General features: G+C 31.5%; 1 protein-coding gene and 1 pseudogene across 1 annotated transcript; one reads left to right on the top strand and one right to left on the bottom strand.

Annotated features, from left to right (window-relative positions):
• The first annotated feature begins 5 nt into the window (after window positions 1-5).
• On the top strand, window positions 6-22,006 carry LOC139515220 (crooked neck-like protein 1; annotated as a pseudogene).
• Window positions 13,644-15,477, bottom strand: LOC139516323 (E3 ubiquitin-protein ligase TRIM9-like). Its single transcript, XM_071306369.1, has one exon. It carries the CDS (start codon window positions 15,473-15,475, stop codon window positions 13,781-13,783), a length of 1,695 nt encoding a protein of 564 aa, XP_071162470.1. The 5' UTR covers window positions 15,476-15,477; the 3' UTR covers window positions 13,644-13,780.
• Window positions 22,007-26,650: the final 4,644 nt, after the last annotated feature.

Below are 26,650 nucleotides of genomic sequence, written 5' to 3'. Positions count from 1 at the left end.
TAATAATGAGGAAGTACAAATGTTCTGACACTATAGAAAATAAAATCTTTACCATGGCATTTCTGAAAGTGATTTCTTTTCTGAATTGCAACGGTTTCACTCACGTAACCCACAGTCTATAGTTCCAAAAAGGGAGGAAATGCTTAAGGGAGGACTTTTTCAATTAAATTTAGGAATCAAACTACACTTTTAAAAAGACACCAGGTGTAAGATAGATTAAGTGAATTTGGTTGAACATCTTGGACACATGATACTACCTATGATACGTGATTTTTGTCAGTGCGACATAAGGGTGCTAAACCAGCATCATCAACGTATGTGTTTGTTATAAAGCTTTTAATCAAGAAGGAAAGAAGAACGATTGGATAAATTGTATTGGGTATACAGATGCCTTATTGTGAGAGTTCAACTGACCTTAACTTCATTTTTTTGTCTGTGACTTTTGTATATAACTTTTTGTTTGATTTTTTTCTTATTTTTGATAGTTGATGCGTCACTAATGTCTAATGGAAAATATTTCATGCATTTAAGGTAGAAAAATTAAAAATCAATTCAATCTTATGTTGAATGAAAGAATGAAATTAACAGTCTCTGGTTTGTATACTTTTATAATGAAGCATTACACCTATCTTTAAAAAATCAAGTTTAAAAAAGTTGGTACTGTTTAGAAAACCTCGTTTTTGTTTTTGTATTCATTGAATTATTGAATGGAAGAATGAAATTAATAGTCTCTGATTTGTATATTTTTATAATGAAGCATTAAACCTATCTTAAAAAAATTGTGTGGTACTGTTAAGAAAATCTGGGGTGTTTTTTTTTGTATCCATTGAATTATTAAAACAAAGGGGAGGTAAATCCATTATGATTATAAGAAAATTATTGGTAAAAAGAATATGTGGAAATAAAAATCTTACTTTAAGTTTAGGAATTTTACAAATAGACTGGACTTAAGAATCCAAAAGCAAATGTTCAAATGAAAATCTGAGTAAAAATTTGTAGGAATTTAAGTAATATATTTCAAACTTACTAAAGATAGCTGAAAATAAAATCTGTAGTTAGAATATAGAAAATGTTAGTTTTCCTTGACTATATTACTTGTCCTAGTACATCATGAGGTGAAGAACTGGATCAAATATGCTAAGTTTGAAGAGAAAAAACAGTTATATCAGTAGTGCTAGACGAGTTTATGAGAGAGATGTGGAATTCTTTGGTGAAGATAACATTGATGAAAGACTTGTTGTTGCTTTTGCTAAGTTTGAGGAAGGCCAAAAAGAAGTAAGTACTGTTAAACCAACACTAATGATATATCAGACTTAAAAGGGTAAAGATTTTATAGTAATTTTGCTAAACTGCAAAAATCTTTTCATGCTCATGGTCACTTCTGTTCTCACATATAGTGAGAAGACAGACGTTCCAATTGAGAGAACTGAAATTAATGAATCAAAAGAAATAAAAAAAATATCAAAATTCAAGAAATGATCAAAATAGATACATCTTTGTACTTTTGTTTCTGGTGGATAGATGTCTTATTGGTGATTAAACGTCTTATTGGTGATTAAACGTCTTATTGGCGATTAAACCACACTTTATTTAGTTTTGTTTCTAAGAATAAGTTTCAAAATGAGAATTGGTCTTTATAGTGCATCAGGTAAGGAATACCAAAATTTAAAAAACAGAAAACCATTTGAACTGATTCAATGAGAACTTTATAAAGTCAATTGAACCCAAACATCATAAATTAATGTTGAATAAAAGAAATGCTGATTGAGGCTATAAGAATAAAATTTTAAATACTGTGGATCCATTTATTTTCATGGGTACCAATTTTGGTGGATTGCAGTAAACTTGCCATTTATATTCATTTAGTGGATATTTAATTTAGGGGTTTTGCCAAAGTCTGTATACATAGTGATAGAAAATTTGTAATTCGTTGAACATTCAAATTGGTGGTTCACCTGAACCCATGAAAACCACAAAAAAATTGGTATACAATGAATAATAATGAATCCACAGTAGATAGAAAATAGCAGCCAAATATTTGGACCTTTTTTTTTAGGGTTTTTGAACTGAGAGAAAAACATGGCACTCTATTTTCATATGACTATGATGTTTTTATTCTCTGGCCAACATCACTGTTCAGCATATTAAATGTTGTTTTATTTTCAGCATGAGAGAGCCAGGTTGATTTACAAATATGCTTTAGATCATCTTCCAAAAGATAGTTGTCAAGAAATATACAAACATTATACCGTCCATGAGAAGAAATTTGGTAGTCGTGCAGCTATAGAGGATTTTATTGTCAGTAAAAGAAAATTTAAATATGAAGAGGTATGGATTTATAGAAATACTCAGTATATGTAAAAATTATATTTATAGATTTAAACATTGCGTCCTCTATCTTTTAACTGTCAAGAATGTTTCCTGAAAATTATAATTATTGCGAACCCTATGATAGTTTTCCATAGATTCACCTGCAAGTTACCTGTCGATTTAAACTTTTGTAAGTTCTATTGTCCCATCTAACAAATACAACAGGTATTGTTCTCTGTATAGTTCATTCACCAGGACCTTTAAATTTCTTCTAGGAGAAATATATCACTCATTGATTAATTTACCTGACCAAAAAATTATCTGTTTTTTTATTGAAATACTTCTATAAACTCACATAAACTGTATGCAATATTGTATTTATTCAATATATCATTAATATATTTTCAATCTGTTCAATATAAAATCTGATTTAATAATAAAAAGTTTATTTTAGACACATTTTTTAGTATTTTCCAATGAATTTGCATGTTTTTTTTGTTGTTAATTTATTGACTATGTTTATGAAGACCTTAATTTAAAAATAATAATATTCAAATTTTTATTTATCAAACACACAACAATATTTATTGAATATTTGATCAGAAATCAACTTTTAATTTTTAACTCATTATTAATATTGAACACATTAAAAACGAGTTTTTGGTATTGAATAAATAACACCACATGCAGTTTTGTGAGTCCTTTCTTAGTATTGGTATAAGTATTTTTCCATCATTGACAGTTCAATTTTTTGTTCAGGTAAATTAATCAATGAGTGATATATTTCTCCTAGAAGAAATTTAAAGGTCCTGGTGAATAAACTATACAGAGAACAATACCTGTTGTATTTGTTAGATGGGACAATAGAACTGCCAAAAGTTTAAATCGACAGGTAACTTGCAGGTGAATCTATGGAAAACTATCGTAGGGTTCGCTATAATAGTGACAACCAAAATATTTCATTTTACATTTTAGTTTTGAATACAAAATATAGAGGGAGGGGGCTCACGGGTCTAAATCAATTTTTTTTTTATCCAATATAGGATTTCTCTATATTTTTCTATAAATGAACTTAATCTTATACTTAATAGAAAAATGAAATAAAAAAATGGAGTCACCGTTCATTTAGGCTCACAATCTGCCTTCGAAAGAAGCATACATTTTTGTTTATGTCTTTTTTTTTCTGTTGAACTAGTAGGAGAAAAAGCAGTAATATCAAAATAAAAAAAGAACTAAATTACAGAAATCGCTAAAATTTTTCAATTATTTAGCTTGTGTACAGCTTTTTCAAAAACAACAATAAAAAATATCGGTCACCGATGAGTTAAAAAAGATGTTACAATTTTAATGCCAAAAAGTGGCATTTTTGCACCAAAGGGAGATAATTTAGAGCTTTTTCAATGATATCTACATTTTAAAAGTAACCTGGGGCCAACACGAATTGATTTTTATGCCCCACCTACGATAGTAGAGGGGCATTATGTTTTCTGGTCTGTGCCTCCGATCGTCTGTGCGTCCGTCTGTGCGTCCGTCCGTCCGTTCGCTTCAGGTTAAAGTTTTTGGTCAAGGTAGTTTTTGAAGAAGTTGAAGTCCAATCAACTTGAAACTTAGTACACATGTTCCCCATGATATGATCTTTCTAATTTTAATGCCAAATTATAGTTTTTACCCCAATTTCATGGTCCACTGAACATAGAAAATGATAGTGCGAAGTTCAGGTTAAAGTTTTTGGTCAAGGTAGTTTTTAATGAAGTTAAAGTTACATCAACTCGAAACTTAGTACGCATGTTCCCTATGATATGATCTTTCTAACTATAATTCCAAATTATAATTTTGACCCCAATTTCACGGTCCACTGAACATAGAAAATGATAGTGCGAGTGGGGCATCCGTGTACTGTGGACACATTCTTGTTTGGAATGATTTTTGTAACATATGATAAAGTAACAACTACTTAAGGTAGTTAATAAAATTTGTAATGAAAAATTAATGTTTAATTTTTTTCTGAAAATCTTATACCCACGATCCTCCTTAAGGCTCTTTTTTTTAAATATTTATCGCCATTGATGATTAATGATGAGATAGGCACAAATTATATTGCTATTATGAAATATTTTTTTAATATCAAATTTTAAGCTAAGGGAATATATAAGGGGTTTAGGTTTGCCATATCAGCATATGGAAACAAATAAGTTGAGAAACTAAAGCTTAGTCAATACAAAACAAAACAAAACAAATCTCAATTTAACACTGAGTTTGTGTGTTCAAACCTTGCTTGTGCAGGTGCACTTGACTAAATTGAGTAGGATTGTCAGTTTTCCTACACAAAGTCAGTGGGTTTTTTCTCTGGGACTCAGGTTTCTTCCGCCCATAAAATGACTGCCAAGAAATAGGCCAAAAGTGGTGCTTTAAGGTGGCTTTAAAACACCAATTTACAATTGATTTATATCTTTACACCAATGATATGATAACAGTAATATTCAAGCTGATTATTTATAAAGTTGTATGTGTATTTAGTTAGTAAAATTTACAGATAATATTCTATTTTTCAGAAAGTGAAAACTAATCCCTATAATTATGATGCCTGGTTTGATTATCTGAGGTTGTTAGAGGCAGATGGAAATACAGAACAAATTAGAGAAACATATGAAAGAGCGATAGCAAATGTACCTCCATCTAAAGTAAGATAAAAAAAAAAAGTTGTGCTACAAAATCAAAATTTGTTGATGTATTTTTTTTTTTTTTACGCACATACCATGTGAAAATGAACTTGCTGGTTTTCAGTGATTGGTATTGTGACAGGATAAAGTCTATTGTAGAAATATAGTAAATTTTATCTTGATTTAAGATTGTATTTCAAGTACGGTAAATATTCAGCAAAAGAATGCATGTCAGTGCTATTAGAGATCTTTGCCATCAACTAAGTTCCCTCATGAACAAAATCACTTAGACATTTGCTGAATGGTATTGACATTGGACAGGCACATGACCATACAGTCGGGCCAAATATGCTGTTTTAGTAGCTTACCTCCCAGAAAAAAACACAAACAAAAACAAAGTCAGTAAACTCTGTATGAAGAAATAACATCAAAAATGTGGTGCACACTGAATAACGTGCGTAGCGGGTTATTTTAAAGTGTCCACCACATTTTTTCTATGTTATTAGGATAGACAGATAAAATATTTCGGTTATTTCTTATAATTTAATTCTAAATTTCATTTAAACCAGAGTAAACCATGAAAAAATGTTGATGACGTCACGTTCACATGACTAAATTATGTCTATGGGCTGATAAACTAATAAACGTCAGCCAATCAGAAGAAATGTTTCAATCAAAATTTAATTATTATACATTAATTACATTTAGTTTGCCTCAACCAAATGTTTATACCCACTAAACACAGATCCAGTTTGAATTTGCTTGGCGTCACTTTTATCATTGTAGAGTTATGCTCCTAAAGGAAAAATTTCTGAATTTTACATTTCTGTTCTCGAGCTAAAGTTTGACTCAACCAAATATTATGAAACTTATTAACAATGCTTATTACCACAAAACTCACTTTTTCATTCTTGAGATATGTGCCCTTATAACCTTATATGCAAGCAGAGGCATCTCTAGGTCCTATAGACGGATTCTACATTTATTTTTGATTTAAAAATATCTGTTTTCTAGGAGAAACGCCATTGGAGAAGATACATATATTTATGGATCAATTATGCTGTTTATGAAGAATTAGAAAATGATGATCCTGATAAAGTCAGAGAAGTGTTTAAAGCATGTTCAGATGTGATACCTCATAAAACATTTACATTTGCTAAAATCTGGCTTTTATTTGCTCAGTTTGAAATTCGTCAGAAAAGTTTACAAGGAGCCAGGAGAGTGATGGTAAGATCTTATTATTGATATTAAATTCATAGAATTTAATTAGTAGAAAGTGTACTTGTATTTTTTTATAATAGAAATTGTATAAGTTTTATAAGTAGCTTGATAAAAAATCAAATACATCATTTTAAAAGAATGTTTGTTTTGGAAACTTTATGTTTGTCTGAAATTTCAGTCTGCACCAAAATCTTTCCCAACCACTAGTCCGAAGACTAGTATTCTGATATTTTTGTAATGTATCTTAACAAAATTTTGCACTTACTTGTCCAAAAAAAGTATTACTAATGTATGTTTTTGGACTAGTGGCTACATGTGAAGACTGAAATTTTAAAAGACAGATAATAATGTTTTGGAATAATTAAAATTGAAAAAAAGCATCTGTAGAGCAAAGTATCAATATAGAATATATATTTATTATATATCTTGTAAACTTTCTTTTAAAGGTACAGCTGTAGGTAAATGTCAAAAAAACAAATTGTACAGAGGCTATATAGAACTAGAATTACAGCTGAGAGAGTTCGAAAGATGTAGGATATTGTATGAAAAATTTCGAGAATTTGTACCAGAAAATTGTACAAGTTGGATCAAGGTAGGCAGTATAATTTTGACAACTTTCATACCAAGTTTATGTTCATGATATAGAGCTCCTGGAAAATTACAATAGAACGAAGATATTTGTGCCAAATTCAGTGATTTCAAGTGTTAAATTAGTTGAAATTGCTATTTCATGATGTCTTTATAACATTTGGTCCTAGATATTTTCTTAATGATAAAATCTAGAATAGTTAAAATGTTTTATTTTACTTCGGTGTATACTTATGCATTCAAATTGAGTTTTCTTTTTCTGTTGGTCCGTTAATTCTTTTTACTAATTATGTTAGATTTTTATTGTCAGCATAGACATAACATAATTTAGATTTTTATGGAATTTACATTAATTTTGCAACAGTTAATGCCCTTGTTTCTCGAGAAATATGAGAACAGTTTGGGTATTATCAAATATCTTAATGTATATAAATGTAATACTTATCTTTAGATTTTATTCCTCTTTATAAAAACTTTTTTTTTAAAGTTTTTGATATAACTGAACATAGTTTATTTTAATTTTTTTACAGTATGCAGTTAGAGACGATATTGGGTGATATAGACCGGGCAGAAGCTATTTATGAACTCGCTATAAATCAGCAGCAGTTAGATATGCCTGAAGTCTTGTGGAAATCTTACATTGATTTTCAGATAGAACAGGAGGAATTTGATAAAGTGAGAAATCTGTACCGACGTTTGTTACAACGAACAAAGCATGTGAAGGTAATACATACTACTATTCTATATTGTGTTTAAAAGAAATGATATGATTAGATGAACATTAGGCAAGGATCTCATGAAGTACTAATGCATGAGAATATATAAAAGGTTCAGCCCCTGTTGTTGTGGTTATTTCACTCTCTGACGTCATACCATAATGATACTTAACTCATGCGCTATGGCATTCGTGAATGTGTTCTTCGGTCACTCGTTGAATATTTTTCTCTATTTGAAGTTTTCGATTAGTTATTCTATAATTATTATGATTTCTCATTTAGAATATTAGAAACAAATATTTTGACAGACAAGTTTGAGAAAAATCACCATACAAACCAAAGGATCACAAGATTTGTTTCTTATATTTATTTACATTTTTAATGAAGTTTTGTTTTTTGGGGTTTACTTACCCTTTATCTCTACAAAAAGATTTTTAATGGGGGTTTTTTATTTGTTTTTTAAACTAAAAAACATATTTTGTTCTATAAAATCTTATAGTTTTTTTAAATTATCCCTTCCTTAATTTGTGTAGTCTTATCTTATCCTACAATAATATATAAAGGAGGGGAGATCACCATGTATTTGCAGTTAAAACTAGATCTGCCATGATTTCTTTACATAATTTAAAATGCTTGTTTAAGCAGCAGAATTTATCTTTGGTCTTTTAAAGACTTTGCTAAAATCAGCCATTACATCTTTGACATCGGACTCGGACTTCTCTTGAACTGAATTTTAATGTGCGTATTGTTATACGTTTACTTTTCTACATTGGCTAGAGGTATAGGGGGAGGGTTGAGATCTCATAAACATGTTTAACCCCGCCACAGTTTTTGCGCCTGTCCTAAGTCAGGAGCCTCAGGCCTTTATTAGTCTTGATATTTTGATGATTTTTAATTTTAGTTTCTTGTGTATAATTCGGTGTTAAGTATGACATCCATTATCACTGTACTAGTATACATATTTTTAGGGGCCAGCTGAAGGACACCTACAGGTGCGGGAATTCTCACTACATTGAAGACCGATTGGTGGCCTTTGGCTGTTGTCTGCTCTATGGTAGGGTTGTTGTCACTTTGACACAGTCCCAATTTCTTTTCTCAATTTTAGTATCCTGTCTTGTCTTACAAAGTTGAGCTTTATAATTAGATCCAACTTTTAAAAAAATATCAGAATTTGACTTTGGTTGTTCTTTGCAGGTTTTGATAAGTTTTGGTCAGTTTTAGAAAACAACAGGAGAAGACAGCTGTATTGAAAAAGCCAGAACTGTGTACAAAGAGGCAAATAATGCTATGAAAAGTACAGGAGAAAAAGAAGAGAGACTTATGTTATTGGAATCTTGGCAGGAATTTGAGGTAAATTTGCTAATAGAATTTGACATACAGTAGTATTCTGTTTTAAAAATTGCTTAACTCATGTTAAAGCTTTAATACACTGATTTACTCATATTAAAGCTTTAATAAATTGATTAACTCATTAAAGCTTTAATAAAATGATTTACTCGTATTAAAGCCAACCAGCTACTTTGTGATGGAGTGGTCTTAGTGTTTCATTTACAGTGATCACCAGTCTATCAACACTGAGGTTTTGGTTTTGAACCACTCTTGTGCAATGTGTGTTGAACTCTTGCCTAGAATTGCATTATATATTGCTTCCTCCACCAATAAAAGGTGGTGGCAATGAAGTAGAAGTCTGCTGAAAGTTGTTTTTAATATTAAAAATCGATGAATCATAAGCTAACCGACCCCAAAGGCCATAAGAGCTATAACTTCTTTTACATTTGTTCATCTTTAAAGTTTTTGATGATTTAAACACCCTCTTTGACAATATGTAAACAGGAAATGATTGCTTCCATCTCTGACTAGGTCAAACAAAGGACTATAAAATTCCTCTACTATCAGGAAGCAAAAAGATTTTTTTTTAGTTTGAAATCTGAATAAAAGTCTGGTTGTGAGGTTACATGGCTTCTTGATTGCCCTTTAATTTTAAGCTCAACTGGCTCAAAGGCTATCTGAGCTATTGCTATTACTTGGCTTCCATCATGGTTGTGCATTGTCGTAAACTTTATCAAAGATCTTCTAATGGGAAACCACTGAACTAATTTCAGCCAAGCTTAAGTGAATGATCATAATATAAAGTTTGTGGTCAACAAACATGGTCACTTTGGTTAAAGATAAAAGATATTGATAAAATTCATTAATGGTTTTATTTTTATGCCCCCACAACTATGGGGCATTATGTTTTCTGGTCTTTGTTTCTGTTCCTTTGTCCATTTCTTCATCTGTTCATCTATTCATCTGTCTGTCCTGTTTCAGGTTTAAGTTATTGGTCAAGGTAGTTTTTGATGAAGTTAAAGTCCAATCAACTTGAAACTTAGTACACATGTTTCCTTTGGTTTGATATTTCTAATTTTAATGACAAATTAGAGAGTTGTGACCCTAAATTTACGGTCCACTAAACATAAAGATAGCGCCAGTGGGACATCTGTGAATTATGAACACATTCTTTTTTTTTAGAACTGTTTTAAAAAGAAACAAACTGGGACACAAATGCTTGGATCCACAATCTCTATTTTCTTCCTGTTTGCATCAAAATTACCAGATTGCCTTCAGATGTCAATTTTAGGCTAGTATGCCTCTTTTTGGCCAATAACTCAAAATCATGTTTGATAGATAGAAACTAGTAAATAAAAAATGAACAGAACTATAAGATATATAAAAAAAATGCCCATTTAACCAAAACCTTTGGATGACTAAAATGAGTCATTGCATGAGGCTAATTTTGACTATCAACTCAAAAACAAAATAATGTGTAGGTAAAGAGAAGCAAAATATACCAAAGTAACATTCAAATTAATAATACAAAAAAGAAGATGTGGTATGATTGCCAATGAGACAATTATCCACAAAAGACCAAAATGACACAGACATTAACAACTAAAGGTCACTGTACGACCTTCAACAATGAACAAAGCCCATACCACAGTCAAAAATAAATTGACAACACTTTTGCCAAAAAAGGAAAATGACTGAAAGACAAACAATGATATATAGACACACCCTAGAAAACGACTAAGCAACACAAACCCCACCAAAAACTGGGCGTGATCTCACAACAGGTGTCCTGGATGGGTAAGCAGATCCCAAAAACTGTAAACAGCAATATAAGATTTACATAAATGTCAAACCAACTGAAAAAAAATAGATAACTGAGCCTGAAACAACTTCTTAGCTCACCTGGCCGAAAGGCCAAGTGAGCTTTTCTCATCACTTGGCGTCCGGCGTCCGTCATCGGCGTCTGTCGTCGTCGTCCGTCAACGTCCTGCGTTAACTTTTACAAAAATCTTCTCCTCTGAAACTACTGGGCCAAATGTAACCAAACTTGGCCACAATCCTCATTGGGGTATCTAGTTTAAAAAATGTGTCTGGTGACCCGGCCAACCAACCAAGATGGCCCCCATGGCTAAAAAAAGAACATAGGGGTAAAATGCAGTTTTTGGCTTATAACTCAAAAACCAAAGCATTTAGAGCAAATCTGACATGGGGGTAATATTGTTCATCAGGTCAAGATCTATCTGCCCTGAAATTTTCAGATGAATCGGACATTTCATTGCTGGGTTGCTGCCCCTGAAATGGTAATTTTAAGGAAATTTTGCTGTTTTTGGTCATCATCTTGAATATTATTATTGATAGAGATAAACTGTAAACAACAATAATGTTCAGCAAAGTAAGATTTACAAATAAGTCAACATGACCGAAATGGTCAATTGACCCCCTTAGGAGTTATTGTTCTTTATAGTCAATTTTTAACAATTTTCATAAAATTTGTAAATTTTTACTAACATTTTCCACTGAAACTAATGGGCCAAGTTCATTATAGATAGAGATAATTTAAGCAGCAAGAATGTTCAGTAAAGTAAGATGTACAAACACATCACCATCACCAAAACACAATTTTGTCATGAATCCATCTGCTTCCTTTAATATTCACATAGACCAAGGTGAGCGACACAGGCTCTTTAGAGCCTCTAGTTTTAAATATGAATACATACAAGCTATTTTACATCTAGAATGCCTAGTCAATTCCAATATGTAATAGAAAATAAGATATCTTTCAGTTCTTCTAATATTAGAGATAAATGCATTTGAAATATTAGACATTTACTAAAAACATCTCTAAATGTTTTGTGACAAAAGATCAGTGGATTTAAAGGAAGAAAAAAAGAATATTTTGTGGACAAGTGTGCTCTAAATTTATGTAACAATGAATTGGAAAAATAAAATTTTCAAGATTTAAGAAAAAAATAGCATTTTCGTTGAATATTTGTTTAAGTTGAAAAAAATCATCTGTGATTTGTTCATAAAAAATGGTACATTTAATAATCAAAAAGAGGGGTCCATGCACATTTTCCCCAATATGTCACATTATAACGTCACAAAAAAACCTACATTTATGTTAGCAAAATTATTAACTCCCTTCTGACAGTATTGTATATATGCCCCTTATATCTCAATCTAATTAAAAACCGATCTCTATTCGCTCCGGTTTCTGATATGTCGCGTGGGAGATCTAACGAAACCGGCTTTGAGGTCACATGTGAGTGACCTCGTAGGTGTGTCTTTTTCGACCAATGAAATCGAGTCTTCCACGATCTTGGAAGTTTAACGTAAGGCAAAGGGATGTAACTCATTTCATTTACGACGAAATCGTCAGTCATAATAATTCATAAACTTTTTTGATTGGCTTATTAATAGGTCGTCAACTCATTTGCATATCTTTATAAATTCATGACTTTTAGTTCACTCACATGTGACCTCAAAGCTGGTTTCGTTAGATCTCCCACGCGACATATCAGAAACAGGAGCGATGAGAGATTGGTTTTTAATTAGATTGCTTATTCTCAAGTTATGTGAAATAACAATAAATGCCCATTCTTAACTACTGCTATCAAAATCAACACCTATTATTTAAAGCTAAATTCTAAGTATGCAATTCTAATTTAAAAAAAATAGTTACTGTAAAATACTGAAAATTATTCAAAATGTAACACTTCAAGCTTTTATGAAAATCAACACTACTATATTTCCCTCTTGCTAAATATAGTTTGAAAAATTATATAAAACCTTAATAAATGAAAAAAAAATAATTTAACAAATCACAATAATCAAAGGGAATGTTTTAATTTTCACACAGCATACTGTCATCATGGTCATATTGTATTTCATGTTCAAAGCTAATTTCCATTTCTGTAAATGACATTAGAATAGATTGTTCATAGAAATTTAATGTTCTGGTAAATAGTCTGTTTCACAAATCATCGGAAATGTAATAAGCGACAAAAGGTTCATACTTCATAGTTCTGCCTGATTTCCACTAGCACACTGTGAATATCATGTTCCAAATAGGTATATATCCAATAGGATAACACAATTGTCATAGTTCTTCATCTTGATTGTAGAAATAAGTTACAATTCTATTAGTTCATGATCAGTAAATTAGTACATGTGTTTTGATATAAGTATTGTATGTGTCCATTACAGATCATCATCAGGCATCCAATAACTTTTCAAATGTTTGTCACATTTATTTACAGTTTTCCAGTCCAAAATTATTTTTTTTTAATGTGCATGCACGAATTAACTATGAAACTATTTTTATGAAGAAAAAAAATCACTTTTCATTAATTTCATAATTATTTGCCGTAAAAATGGATTTATTTGATTTTCACAGATTTTTCAATAAATGATTCAGATCTGTGATAATGAAATTGCACTTTAGCTAATACCTCTGTATACAGAATATCAGACATTTTATTTTGAAGGCCTGGAATGCACTATGATATTCTCCATATGAATAACATATTTAGTGAAAACATGTATATCTGCTCTGTATGATTGCACTTAAAAATTAGGAACTCTTCTGTTGCTTTTTTCAATTGAACATTTGGTGCATACACTATCATTAGACATAACGAAATCTTCTAAATCCATTAACTACTGAGAAAAATGTACAAAACTTAAGAAGATGACATCATAAAGGAAGACAAGTGGTAAATGGAGTAATGATGAGTTATTATTTCCTAATTTGAAGTAGATTCATAGGCTTTTATACACTGGACTTTCAGAGTTCCTTATGTAGCTACGGTAAGAAAAGAGTTTCAGATGCTTTTAATTTATTAAGTGTTGTTTTGATTTTATCTTTTTATTTAAGTTTTATGGTTCAGTTTTCAGATGACATGAAAACTTTTTGCCTATTTTCTCAAGTTTCTTTTTAAGATTTGTTTGAATATTTTAGATTCCTGCAATGTTTATTACATATAGTTTTGCTTCTTTAGTTTGACTACCTGCAGCCTTATTGCATCCTATATAAAGTTGTCCAGTTGTGTTGAAGGCTAGAGAATATGGAAATTCTATTCCTATGTCCTTTGTATTGAAATATGAAATCAAATGACCATTGTCATTGAGGATGTGTAAGATTTTGGTATCCAGATCTATCACAACAACATTGTCACTTGGTGTTGTCACAATGTCTACTGGTATGAATGGTTCACTTTTATTGATAGTTGGATGACCTGTATACTGGTTTATTATGTTTCCTTCTTGTCCTAAGATCACTACTTTACCACTCCAATCATCTGAAATCTTATCCACTACATGTATATTTTCATTACTGGTGGTTGTTATATACCTAGGTTTATTAAATAAAGGTTGATTATGTTCATCGTGTTCATATACAGTCTTCTTGTCTCCTTTTTTGTTCATTATGATCACAGCACTTCTTTTTAGTTTATTATTACTAGCTGCTACTATAAGTTTATTGTCACTGATTACATGGACGGCTTTGGGATAGAAAGGTGTTAGATCATAAATAGAATCCATCAGTTCACCACTACTGCTGATTTGTTGTAACCTTGTTTTCCCTATAACACTCAGAAGGAGTTGATGAGATGGAGTAACTGCCATGCCATATACATTATGGGTAATGTCAAATTTAGATATAACCTTCAGATTGATGTCTTCAGGTTTTACTCTTTGTAACACCTTATAAGCACCAGAACTTATCCAAATTGACTGGTCAATACATGGACTTACAAATGCTATTCTTTCAAGTTCAGTCTGATATGTATCGTTGATGACTAGGGAGATGTTTATTTCTGCTGACAAGTTTCCATCATCTTGTAGCGATCCAATGTTTGATTGGGTAACATTTCCTGGAACAAATTTTGGTGATGATTTGTAGCTTGGCTTGGTTTGTGGTTCTTGGATTTCTGTGGATTTCTCCATTGTTTTAACCTCCTTGAACAATTCAGAAGCATTGGAAATGTCAATAAAATCCTGGACTTGCTTGATTTTGTCATTTGTTTGGTTGGTAAATACTGATATGGCGTTCAAATCTGTTTTGACTGATGTTAAAACAGTTTCGTGGCTTTGATCCAATTTATTTATGAGTTCCTTAAAATATTTTTCTACTTGTTCTTTTACAGTTTTCTCATGACTAACTATATCTTGTCTTACTTTTGAATACTTTGAATTTTCAGCTGATACTAGTCTATTGAGCTCATCTTTCTTTGCTTTCATGTTAGAATTACTCTTCTGCATTTTACTTTGTCCTTTTTTTAGTCTCTCAACTTTCAATTTGTATTCGTCACTAATTTCAATTAAATCATGCCTTTTATGAACTTTAGCAACACAGGTTGGACAAACGAGAACGTCACATGTATTACAGTAAAGACATGATGATTGTCCAGCGTGGTCATCACATTTAATATTGGTAAAATCCAGTTCTTCACTATGCAGTCCAATCTCTTCTTTATTGATGATCTTATGATCAAGTGCATTTTTGAATTGAGAATGAACATTGTCCTTGCAATACCCACACATCAGAATAATGCAGTCTGTGCATTTCCACTGTATTGGTCTATCTGTTTTGCATAATTTACAATTAATAGGAACTTGACCCCCTCCAACCACTTCAGAGGAAGCCATCTTTGTTAGGTGTGTCAGGTATTTCACTTCCTTGTTTGATCTATTTTTAAGTTTGTTACTATAAATAAGTTAAATTTAACATACTGATACCATGATAAGAGTGATCATTTAGTTTATTGATTGTTTAAAATTTAAGTTTATGATTGTGAACACAGATAAATACAATATCTGTTACATATCACATGATATTCACAGATAAGCTGACCTAAACTGACGTTTTGAAATCACTTAATTTTAATATCCCATTTAAACTTTACATGAAAGGTGTCTCATGACTTTGACAATCAACTGACATCTTCACCACTAAAAATTACTTGTTGACCTATGTTAAACATAGCACCTATATTAGACTATCCTGCATGGAACATACCTAGTGTCTACCTTAACCCAAAGGAACAATGTTAGTTTTTATTATACTAATTAAATATAGTAGCCTCTTATATAAAGTGCACCTCATGAGCATAGAAAAATGGGACATTATCAGAGGTGTTACATTTAAATGACAAAACTGTCTGATAAATGAACTTAATGGGAAGACTACTTTAATTGCCTTAATGATTTTTTTTTAGTTTTGGCACAATAGTACAATCTTAGATAGTAGAAACTGATTCCAAATATATGCAATTTTACTAGAAATAGATAATTCTGATTTAATTTTTATTGTCATTTGGTATGAACTTGGTATATAATGTACACTGATTGTAAACAATCATTATGTTAAATAAATATATACAACCTAAATTGCTTAATATTGCAAATGTTAATAACATATATATAACAAAAATCAAAATGATATTAGCATTGCAAAAGTCAGTAAAATGTTGATATGACTAATCCTTATATTAAGGAGATATTGCTCTGAAATGATTACTTTTGTCTAATTTGAAACAACTGCAAAAATGATCAGAAATACAAGATTTGCATAATGTCTTTTTCATGATTGTAACCATTTGATGACTTCTCCTGAGAGTTATTGCCATTCAATAAAGATTTTTGTACTATTTTGCAATAAGAACCCTTATACTCCTAACACTAAACATTTCAAGAAATTTACTAATAAAATATACTCAAATTATTAATATACAAAATAATGTGTATGTATATAGCCATGCATATCAAAAAAATTAAATTAACTGTGCATGATGCATGAATCTTGCTTTAGTTCTGAACATGTTTAAGTAGTATTTGAAATCAGAGTTATCTTTCCTTTTCCACAATTATCCTTATACCTTATTGAAGACTATTCAAGTCATTTTTTCCGAAAAGACTGAGGACTAGAACGTCAATGTTGCTCTTTTTAGGTGAAGGACTTTGAGAAATAAGTTGTTTATATTTTAAAATATATAAAGATCTTTTCTTCTTGCGCATGAAAAAGTTTGAACCAAACATGACTTGTAAAAAGTTCCATTGGTGATTGATAGCATGTGGTCTCCTGTAAACTGAACATTATATAAATTTTGGTAATTTTCAAATTCTTATTAAAATTAAATTGACCTTAATGGACTGTTGACATAGTTGCATCAGTGTTGATGGTAACTTCTCACTTAATGTCCAAACAAAATAAAGAATTTTTTCATTTTCTCTTTAAAAAACAAAACGGTTTTCTAAATTTCATATAATGGAAAGAAAACTGGTGATTCTTTGAAATTATGATCTGTCAAAAGAGCTTGTCAGAACGCACAAGTCACAACCTCAATGTTGATAGGTTAATTAATGATCAATGATATTTAAGTATTTCGACCACTTCAAAGTCATGTATAAAATTAACCTATGCAGGTTTGTTTCACCTATAATTTAACCTACTATTTTTATTTACAGGCAGATAATGGGGATGAAGAGACACGTAAATATGTGGACAAATTAATGCCACAGAAAATCAAGAAAGGGAGGAAAATCCAAACAGAGGATGGGGTATGTTCTCTGCTTTTTTATCAGCTGTTCTCATTCAAAAAGTTATATCAAATAATTTGTTTTTTTTAGCTCACCTGACCTGAAAGGTCAAGTGAGCTTTTCTCATCACTTGGCGTCCGTCGTCCGTCGTCCTGCGTCCGTCGTCTGTCGTCCGTCGTCCGTCGTCCGTAAACTTTTACAAAAATCTTCTCCTCTGAAACTACTGGGCCAAATTCTACCAAACTTGGCCACAATCATCCTTGGGGTATCTAGTTTAAAAAATGTGTGGCGTGACCCGTCAAACCAACCAAGATGGCCGCCATGGCTAAAAATAGAACATAGGGGTAAAATGCAGTTTTTGGCTAATAACTCAAAAACCAAAGCATTTAGAGCAAATCTGACAAAGGGTAAAATGGTTGATCAGGTCAAGATCTATCTGCCTTGAAATTTTCAGACGAATAGGACAACCTGTTGTTGGGTTGCTGCCCTAAAATTGGTGATTTTAAGGAAATTTTGCAGTTTTTGGTTATTATCTTGAATACTATTATAGATAGAGATAAACTGTAAACAGCAATAATGTTCAGCAAAGTAAGATCTACAAATAAGTCAGCGTGATCAAAATTGTTAGAGGACCCCTTAAGGAGTTATTGCCCTTTATAGTCAATATTGAACAACTTTTCGTCATTTTTGTAACTTGTATAAAAATCTTTTCTAAAACGACTTGGCCAAATTTAACCAAACTTGGCCACACTCATAATACTAGGGTATCTATTTTTTTTAAAAAGTGTCTAATGACCCCGCCTACCAACGAAGATGGCCGACATCAGTAAACACATTAACAGGTGAGCGACACAGGCTCTTGAGAGCCTCTAGTTCGTAAATCTTAGTAATCTTTTAGAAAAATCTTCTCCTCTGAAACTACTGGGCCAAATTTAACCAAACTTGGCCATAATCATCATTGGGGTATCTAGTTTAAAAAATGTGTCCGGTGACCAGGCCAACCAACCAAGATGGCCGCCATGGCTAAAAATAGAACATAAGGGTAAAATGCAGTTTTTGGCTTATAACTCAAAAATCAAAGCATTTAGAGCAAATCTGATGTGTGGTAATATTGTAACAGGTCAAGATCTATCTTCCCTGAAATTTTCAGATGAATCGGACATTTAATTTCGTTGTTGGGTTGCTGCCCCTGAAATGGTAATTTTAAGGAAATTTTGCTGTTTTTGGTTATTATCTTGAATATTATTATAGATAGAGATAAACTGTAAACAGCAATAATGTTCAGCAAAGTAAGATCTACAAATAAGTCAACAAGACAAAAATGGTCAGTTGACCACTTTAGGAGTAATTGCCCTTTATAGTCAATGTTTAACCATTTTTCGTAAATATTAGTAAACTTTACAAAAATCTCCTCTGAAACTACTGGGCCAAATAAAATCAAACTTGGTCATAATCATCATTGGGGTATCTTGTTTAAAAAATTGTGTCCAGTCACCCGGCCAACCAACCAAGATGGCCGCCATGGCTAAAAATAGAACATAGGGGTAAAATGCAGTTTTGGGCTTAGAACTTAAAAACCAAAGCATTTAGAGCAAATCTGACAGGTGGGAGAAATTGTTTATCAAGTCCAGATCTATCTGCTCTAAAATTTTCAGATGAATTGGACAACTGGTTGTTAGGTTGCTGCCCCTGAATTGGTAATTTTAAGGAAATTTTGCTGTTTTTGGTTATTATCTTGAATACTATTATAGATAGAGATAACCTGTAAACAGCAATAATGTTCAGAAAAGTAAGATTTACAAATAAGTCAACATGACTGAAATGGTCAATTGACCCCCTAAGGAGTTAATGTCCTTTATAGTCAATTTTTAAAAAATTTCATAAAATTTGTAAATTTTTACAAACATTTTCCACTGAAACTACTTGGCCAAGTTCATTATAAATAGAGATAATTGTAAGCAGCAAGAATGTTCAGTAAAGTAAGATGTACAAACACATCACAATCACCAAAACATAATTTTGTCATGAATCTATCTGCGTCCTTTGTTTAATATTCACATATACCAAGGTGAGCGACACAGGCTCTTTAGAGCCTCTAGTTCGTAAATCTTAGTAATATTTTACAAAAATCTTCTCCTCTGAAACTACTGGGCCAAATTAATCCAAACTTGGCCACAATCATCTTTTGGGTTAGTAGTTTGAAAAATGTGTCCGGTGATCCGGCCATCAAACCAAGATGGCCGCCATGGCTAAAAATAGAACATGGGGTAAAATGCAGTTTTTGGCTTATAACTCAAAACCCAAAGCATTTAGAGCAAATCTGACATGGGTAAAATTGTTTATCAGTTCAATATCTATCTGCCCTGAAATTTTCAGATGAATTGGACAACCCGTTGTTGGGTTGCTGGCCCTGAATTAGTAATTTTTAAAAGGAAATTTTGCTGTTTTGGGTTATTATCTTGAATATTATTATAGATAGAGATAAACTATAAACAGCAATAATGTTCACCAAAGTAAGATTTACAAATAAGTCAACATTACTGAAATGGTCAGTTGACCCCTTTAGGAGTTATTGCCCTTTATTGTCAATTTTTAACCATTTTTCGTAAATCTTAGTAATCTTTTACAAAAATCTTCTCCTCTGAAACTACTTGGCCAAATTAATCCAAACTTGGCCACAATCATCTTTTGGGTTAGTAGTTTGAAAAATGTGTCCGGTGACCCGGCCATCCAACCAAGATGGCCGCCATGGCTAAAAATAGAACATGGGGTAAAATGCAGTTTTTGGCTTATAACTCAAAACCCAAAGCATTTAGAGCAAATCTGACATGGGGTAAAATTGTTTATCAGGTCAACATTTATCTGCTCTGAAATTTTTAGATGAATCGGACAACCTGTTGTTGGGTTGCTGACCCTGAATTGTTAGTTTTAAGGAAATTTTGCTGTTTTTGGTCATTATCTTGAATATTATTATTGATAGAGATAAACTGTAAACAACAATAATGTTCAGCAAAGTAAGATTTACAAATAAGTCAACATGACCGAAATGGTCAATTGACCACCTTAGGAGTTATTGTTCTTTATAGTCAATTTTTAACAATTTTCATAAAATTTGTAAATTTTTACTAACATTTTCCACTGAAACTAATGGGCCAAGTTCATTACAGATAGAGATTATTTTAAGCAGCAAGAATGTTCAGTAAAGTAAGATGTACAAACACATCACCATCACCAAAAACACAATTTTGTCATGAATCCATCTGCTTCCTTTAATATTCACATAGACCAAGGTGAGCGACACAGGCTCTTTAGAGCCTCTAGTTTCAATAAAATAACAAATATTCAATATATATGGTGCTGTGAAAAAATTCAATACATTATGCATTTATCCATGCCTGTTCTTCATAATTTATTAAACAATAATGAATTGAATATTTTTGATATAGGGGGAAAAGAGAACCGATCATATTTTTAAAAATTGACATGTTGTTCTAAGCATATTAAGAAACAAAACAGTTTAACATATTCTTTATCATTATGTCTTTAAATGAGACTTTATAGCCATAATGATAAAACTGAATACTAAAGATAAGAAATATATTATGTCTTACCTTATGATTAATTCTTCAACACATTAAAGCTGAAAAAAAATTCATCTTTTTCAATCTTTTTATTATAAAATTTTGCAAATGTTTTTGCATCTGACCATCCTGCTTTTTGTAAGATATGAGAAATAGGTAATGCATTCATCTTTGTCAATATTAGCTTTTGCCATTACTACTTTTATCCATCTAGAAATTGTATCTCTTGAAACAGGCTGATGTGGTTTCACATTACTTAAAAGTAATGGTTCATGTTTCCCTCTAAACAATTTGGTATGAAATACATATTCTTTATACACAGTATACACACAAAGCCTCCTATCTGGAGGGTAAGCATTTATATTTACAGTTGGCTCCTTATAACCAGTTCAATCAAAACAAAAATAAAATCTTCCTTCACTTTATGTACATGATTAATATTCATTAAATGAATTGATTGAGCTGGAGCTGCAAAGGAATATTCTTAAGTGGTAAATTCTGCACATAGTTTTATTTTTAATGATTAAGAAATAGTTTTAAAATTATTCTGTTGCTTGCTTTAAAGTTAAGGCAAGGTCAGAATCAGAGTCAAGTAAATGGTAAAAATATAATAAACTAGTTTGGTCCTGGGATCATGAAATTTAATCTAATTGCCAAAAAAACTACTATAAAGTTAGAGATTGATGTGAAATGCATTAATGGATGAAAAGCAATAATTTGGATGATGTAATTGCTTTAAAAATTGAAAAAATTAATTTCCCCAAATCATCAATACATCTTCCCCCTTTTTATTTCAGTCTGATGCAGGCTGGGAAGAGTACCATGATTATATATTTCCTGATGAAGAAGCTTCTCAACCAAATCTTAAACTGTTAGCTATGGCTAAGAAATGGAAACAACAAGTGGAAGATGATGAGGAAAGCTGATCAGTTAGGGGGGAGTGACTCATGTAATGAGAGTAAGGGGAAGTAACTCATCTTACACTGTAAAATCATGATTGACTTAGAATTTGAACTTAAAGATCATGAAGACACTGATCCATCAATTCATGGAATCTCATTTGTTTTAAGAAAGTAGATTTCTTAACGTTGAAATGTTAATGCAGTCATGAGTTTAGTAAAAGTTTCTATTGGCATACAATCGACGTATTTACACTTTTGTTATATACTAACTGTGAATTCATTATCATTCGATTGATACCAATTTTCTTGGATTTTGTGGGTTACAAGTAAGCCATGAATTTAAATGTTCAGCGAATCACAAATTTGCAATATGAATACATGCAGACTATTGTGAACCATGAAATCAAATATCAAAAAAGTTGCAAGTTTTCCTCAATCCACGAAAATTGGTACACAGGAAAATAAATTAATCCGCAGTAGCTGAATTTTTCTCAAATTAATGTTAGATTGGTATCTGAATCATCTCCTGAAATTATGCAACAATCACTTTTAAATTATGACTTTATGTATTTAAAATAGTGATGCAACAGTGGCGGATCCAGAAATTTTCATAAGTTGGGGCCCGCTCCCGGACCCGCTTCAGTGATTCCCTATATAAGCAGCCAAATTTTATCTAAGAAAAGAGGGTGCAATATTTCAGAGGTACTTTTGTGGTATTAACTTTATTAATTGATTTAAGTTATAGCGGACACATTTGCATACAAATGTAAATACTTCTATTGTATTCTTCAATATGATAATGGTATACTACTTACAGGTAAACATCTGAAGGGTTGCGTCAGTTATAGATTCATCGTGAGAAGGCTTCCTTAATTTTGAAAAAGTGCTATGACTGTAAGAGTGAGTGCTGGTTAATCATTTGTATACATTGAACAGTGTGAAAGTGGTATATATATAAGAACAATGCTTCATTTGTAAGGATTGTGATATGAAATGTTTATATTTGAGAAATAAGTGATGCAAGATTTTTATAAATAAATGAGTCTTTAGCAAATTGGACTTGTGTTCTCTTTTGTAACACCAAAATTAAGATTTCCTCAACTAAAAGTAAAATCACAAAAATACTGAACTCAGAGGAGAATCAAATCGGAAAGTTTCATTTTCTGGACTTGTGCAATATTTTTTTTAACACTCACACAGTTTATTTGAAAGGTTTATTTCTGAGTCTGAATTTTGATAATAGTGTATGAAGTTTTTATGACCCAATTGCTTTTTTGAAATGAAACATGACGGAAATGTTTGTAGTCCAACTTAGTGATCTTATTTTAGTGGCAATTCGCTCACCATCATAAAATTGAATGTTCATTTGAGTCAAAGGGATTTAAAGGTACCAAAATTGTATTTTCACACGGACAACTTAACCAATTAAAATAAAACTTTGCAATAAGGCTTAATTTTATTTTATACTTTTCCAGTATTTAACCCTCTTTTCTGATCTTTTGGCCAGATTGATCATCATGGAAGATGTCACAATATCCTTCCTCTTATAACAATTTGCTTAGAGTTTGATTTCAACACAAATTTAACTCAGTTTTCTTAAACATCTTCAGGAAGCTACCGTTTGATTTTTATAGGGGTCTAGGATGAAATTTGAAAGAAATAGGCAGGACAGGAGTTTTGATTTAAAAAAAAGGCAGGATGACAATTTATGTAAAAAAAAAGTCAGGATAAGCTTATATAAAAAGGAAGAACCTAATAGAGTGAAAAATAAAAAGACAAGACAGAGATTACAACTAAAAAAAAAGCTTGACAAAATTTACATCATAGCCCCCTTATAAAAATGAAATGGTAGATACTTAAGTGTTGGTATATAGATAAAGTGACATTCTTCTTATGATGATCTAAATAGAGTTTACAGAAAAGAGAATAATAGACTAAAATGAGAAATAACAGAGAAAATGGACAGAAAAAGACAAAAGACAAAAGGCACAAATAAAGAATAAACACAGAATGGCACTTTATTATTTCTGTTGTTACAGTCAAAAATTCATGCATATTAACCTAATATCCTGAAGATTGTAGATATAATTTTCGGTTGTCTGTTGATCAGTCACTTGTAAACATTTTAACCAGTCTTGCATGAGTAGTTATGTGTCAATATCCAAATTGTACACACTGAAAAAGATCTTCCTGGTTCAACAAACAGTTTCTTAGATCTGGAAATCAATGGGGAAAAGTATATATCGTGGAAGAGACAGAATGACATTATATTTCTCTTATCCTGATGGCCAAATTTTGTAGGGATGTTGTTACTTTTAAAGACCCATGCATGATGGATATGTTGCGCTCTCTACACAATGAGGGACCCTTGCAACATCTTTCTGAGTGAGGAGTATCATTTTCCTAAGCGAAAATCTCCCCTCTACCCAACATAAACTCGTTTTCCAGTTGCAGTCCAACTTCTTTCTTATGATCGCCTTTTGCTAAGCGTAATTTCCTCTACTCAGCATAACCTCGTTTTCCAGTGGCAGTTCTTACTTCCTTCTTTCTTTTCTGTTGAATTACTGTACCTTTCATAACCTGTATTTATTTCTATTAGTTGTCGTCCCAAATTATATATGAAATATATGCCACTGGACGTTAAGCACGCAAGCAACAACCAATCAATCATGATTTTGTAAATTAAACTGTGCACTGAAAAAATTAATCCACTCTGTTTTGTAGCTTATCTCTGCAAATTAAAATTAAAATGAACAAAGGAGTAGGTCCGGTAAGGACCGATTTTGGTCTCAAATTTCAATTTCATCTGACGTAAGATTTTGACCACTTTTTAAACACTTAAGTGTCTATTTCATAGGATTCAATTAATTTATGTGAAAGATTTTAACTTATTTAATCATTAAAAACAATCCGATTCAAGCTCAAATATGAAAAATCTACCAAATATGCGAAAAATGTCACTTTTCAGATGGTTTTTGTCAAAAACGAATGTGGCCGCATCCTTGTTCATCCTCAATCTTTATATATGTTATGTATTATCATCAAATACAACTTCCATTTCAATATTTTGGATGAACACGAATGTGGCCACTTTCGTTTTACACGGAAACCATCTAAAATTTAACTAAAATGCTGGAATTGTAAAGATTTCAGTAATTTAGCATGACTTAATGGTGCTAGTTCCCAATATATGTGCATTTTATTGTCAAAAACAGCCCATATTTATGTAGCAGATCGATAAGCTAGAACCATTCTACTATCCAATAAATAACTAAAAGTTTACATTTTAACAATTTTGTAAAACTGCTATATTTTGGGGCCAAAAAGGGGTCTTACTGGACCTACTCCTTTGTTCCAACAGATATAAATAAGGAAGAAGACCATGACCCAAGTTCCTGTTGAACTGATATATTCATGTTAAAATTCTCTGATTAGATCAATTCTGGGGATTAACCAATCATGTTAGAGCTGACATTTGAACTACTTCAAAAATTAGAATAGACCTGTTTCACCCAGCAATGTCATGTTGACAAATTGTGTATTGTCACCATGTCAAGACACTTTGCTTCATATAACATTCCTCCTGAAAATTGCAATATTTCAATAATTTATCATTTTGATGAAACACTATCTATTGGCCTTGAGACAGCGAACATGCTTAGAGTGCTGGAGGCCTTGGGTTGGACCCCATGCTTGGTCAAAGTGAACATTCCATTCTCAATGTTATCTAAGATTTGGTATTAGCTGTGTCTCCACAAAACACACAGTATTCCAGGGGTAAGAGTCAAGACTGGTTCACACAGAATCCAAATAATGTGTCTGAGTTAAGCAACATGCATTCCTATGGATTGTTGGCTTGTGGACTAGCAGGTTTAAAATCCGAAAAAGTGAATCTGTCTAGTACAATGCAAAGTTCATATTCACATCACAACATGTTATTGTCCTGATAGGGATGTAATATTTGCAACTGGACATCTGATCTCTTAATCCATTCAACTAACATTACAAAGAGGTATAGAATAATAATGAGGAAGAACAAATGTTCTGACAATGGAGACAATAAAATCATTACCATGACATTTCTGAAAGTGATTTCTTTTCTGAATTGCAACGGTTTCACTCACATAACCTACAGTCTATAGATTCGAAAAGGGAAGAAATGCGTATGGGGGACCTTTTCAATTGAATTTAGGAATCGAACTTCACTTTAAAAAAGAAACCAGGTGTAAGATAGATTAAGTGAATTTGGTTGAACATCTTAGACTCATGATACTACCTATGATAAATTTAAATGATTTTTGTCTTACCAGAATGCGACATAAGGGTGCTTATGTCAACATATGTGTTCATTATAAAGCTTTGAATCCATAAGGAAAGAAGAAAGATTGAACAAATTGTATTAAGTATAAAGATGCCTTATTGTGAGAGTTCAACCGACCTTGACCTCATTTTTGTTGAGTCTGCGACTTTTGTATTAAACTTTTGTTTGATTTTTTTCTTATTTTTGATAGTTAATGTGTGACTAATGTCTACTGGAAAATATTTCATGCATATTAAGTAGAGAAATTAAAAATCAATTCACTGAAAGAATTAAATTAACAGTCTCTGGTTTGTATATTTCTATAATGATGCATTACACCTATCTTTAAAAAAATCATGTTTAAAAAAGAGGTACTGTTAAGAAAACCTGTTGTTTTTGTATTCATTGAATTATTAAACCAAAGGGGAGGTAAATCCATTATGATTTTAATTAAATTATTGGTAAATAGAGTATGTGCAAATAAAAATTAAAAAATTAAAAG

Source organism: Mytilus edulis, chromosome 3 (genome assembly GCF_963676685.1).
Source record: "Mytilus edulis chromosome 3, xbMytEdul2.2, whole genome shotgun sequence".
In the NCBI taxonomy this organism is placed as follows: Eukaryota; Metazoa; Mollusca; class Bivalvia; order Mytilida; family Mytilidae; genus Mytilus; species Mytilus edulis.
Note: the sequence above shows the minus strand (reverse complement) of the source record. Positions and strands in the feature narration are given on the sequence as shown.

Coding starts and splice junctions, on each gene's coding strand:
- LOC139516323 (XM_071306369.1), bottom strand. CDS start 15,475: ATGGCTTCCTCTGAAGTGGTTGGAGGGGGTCAAGTTCCTATTAATTGT.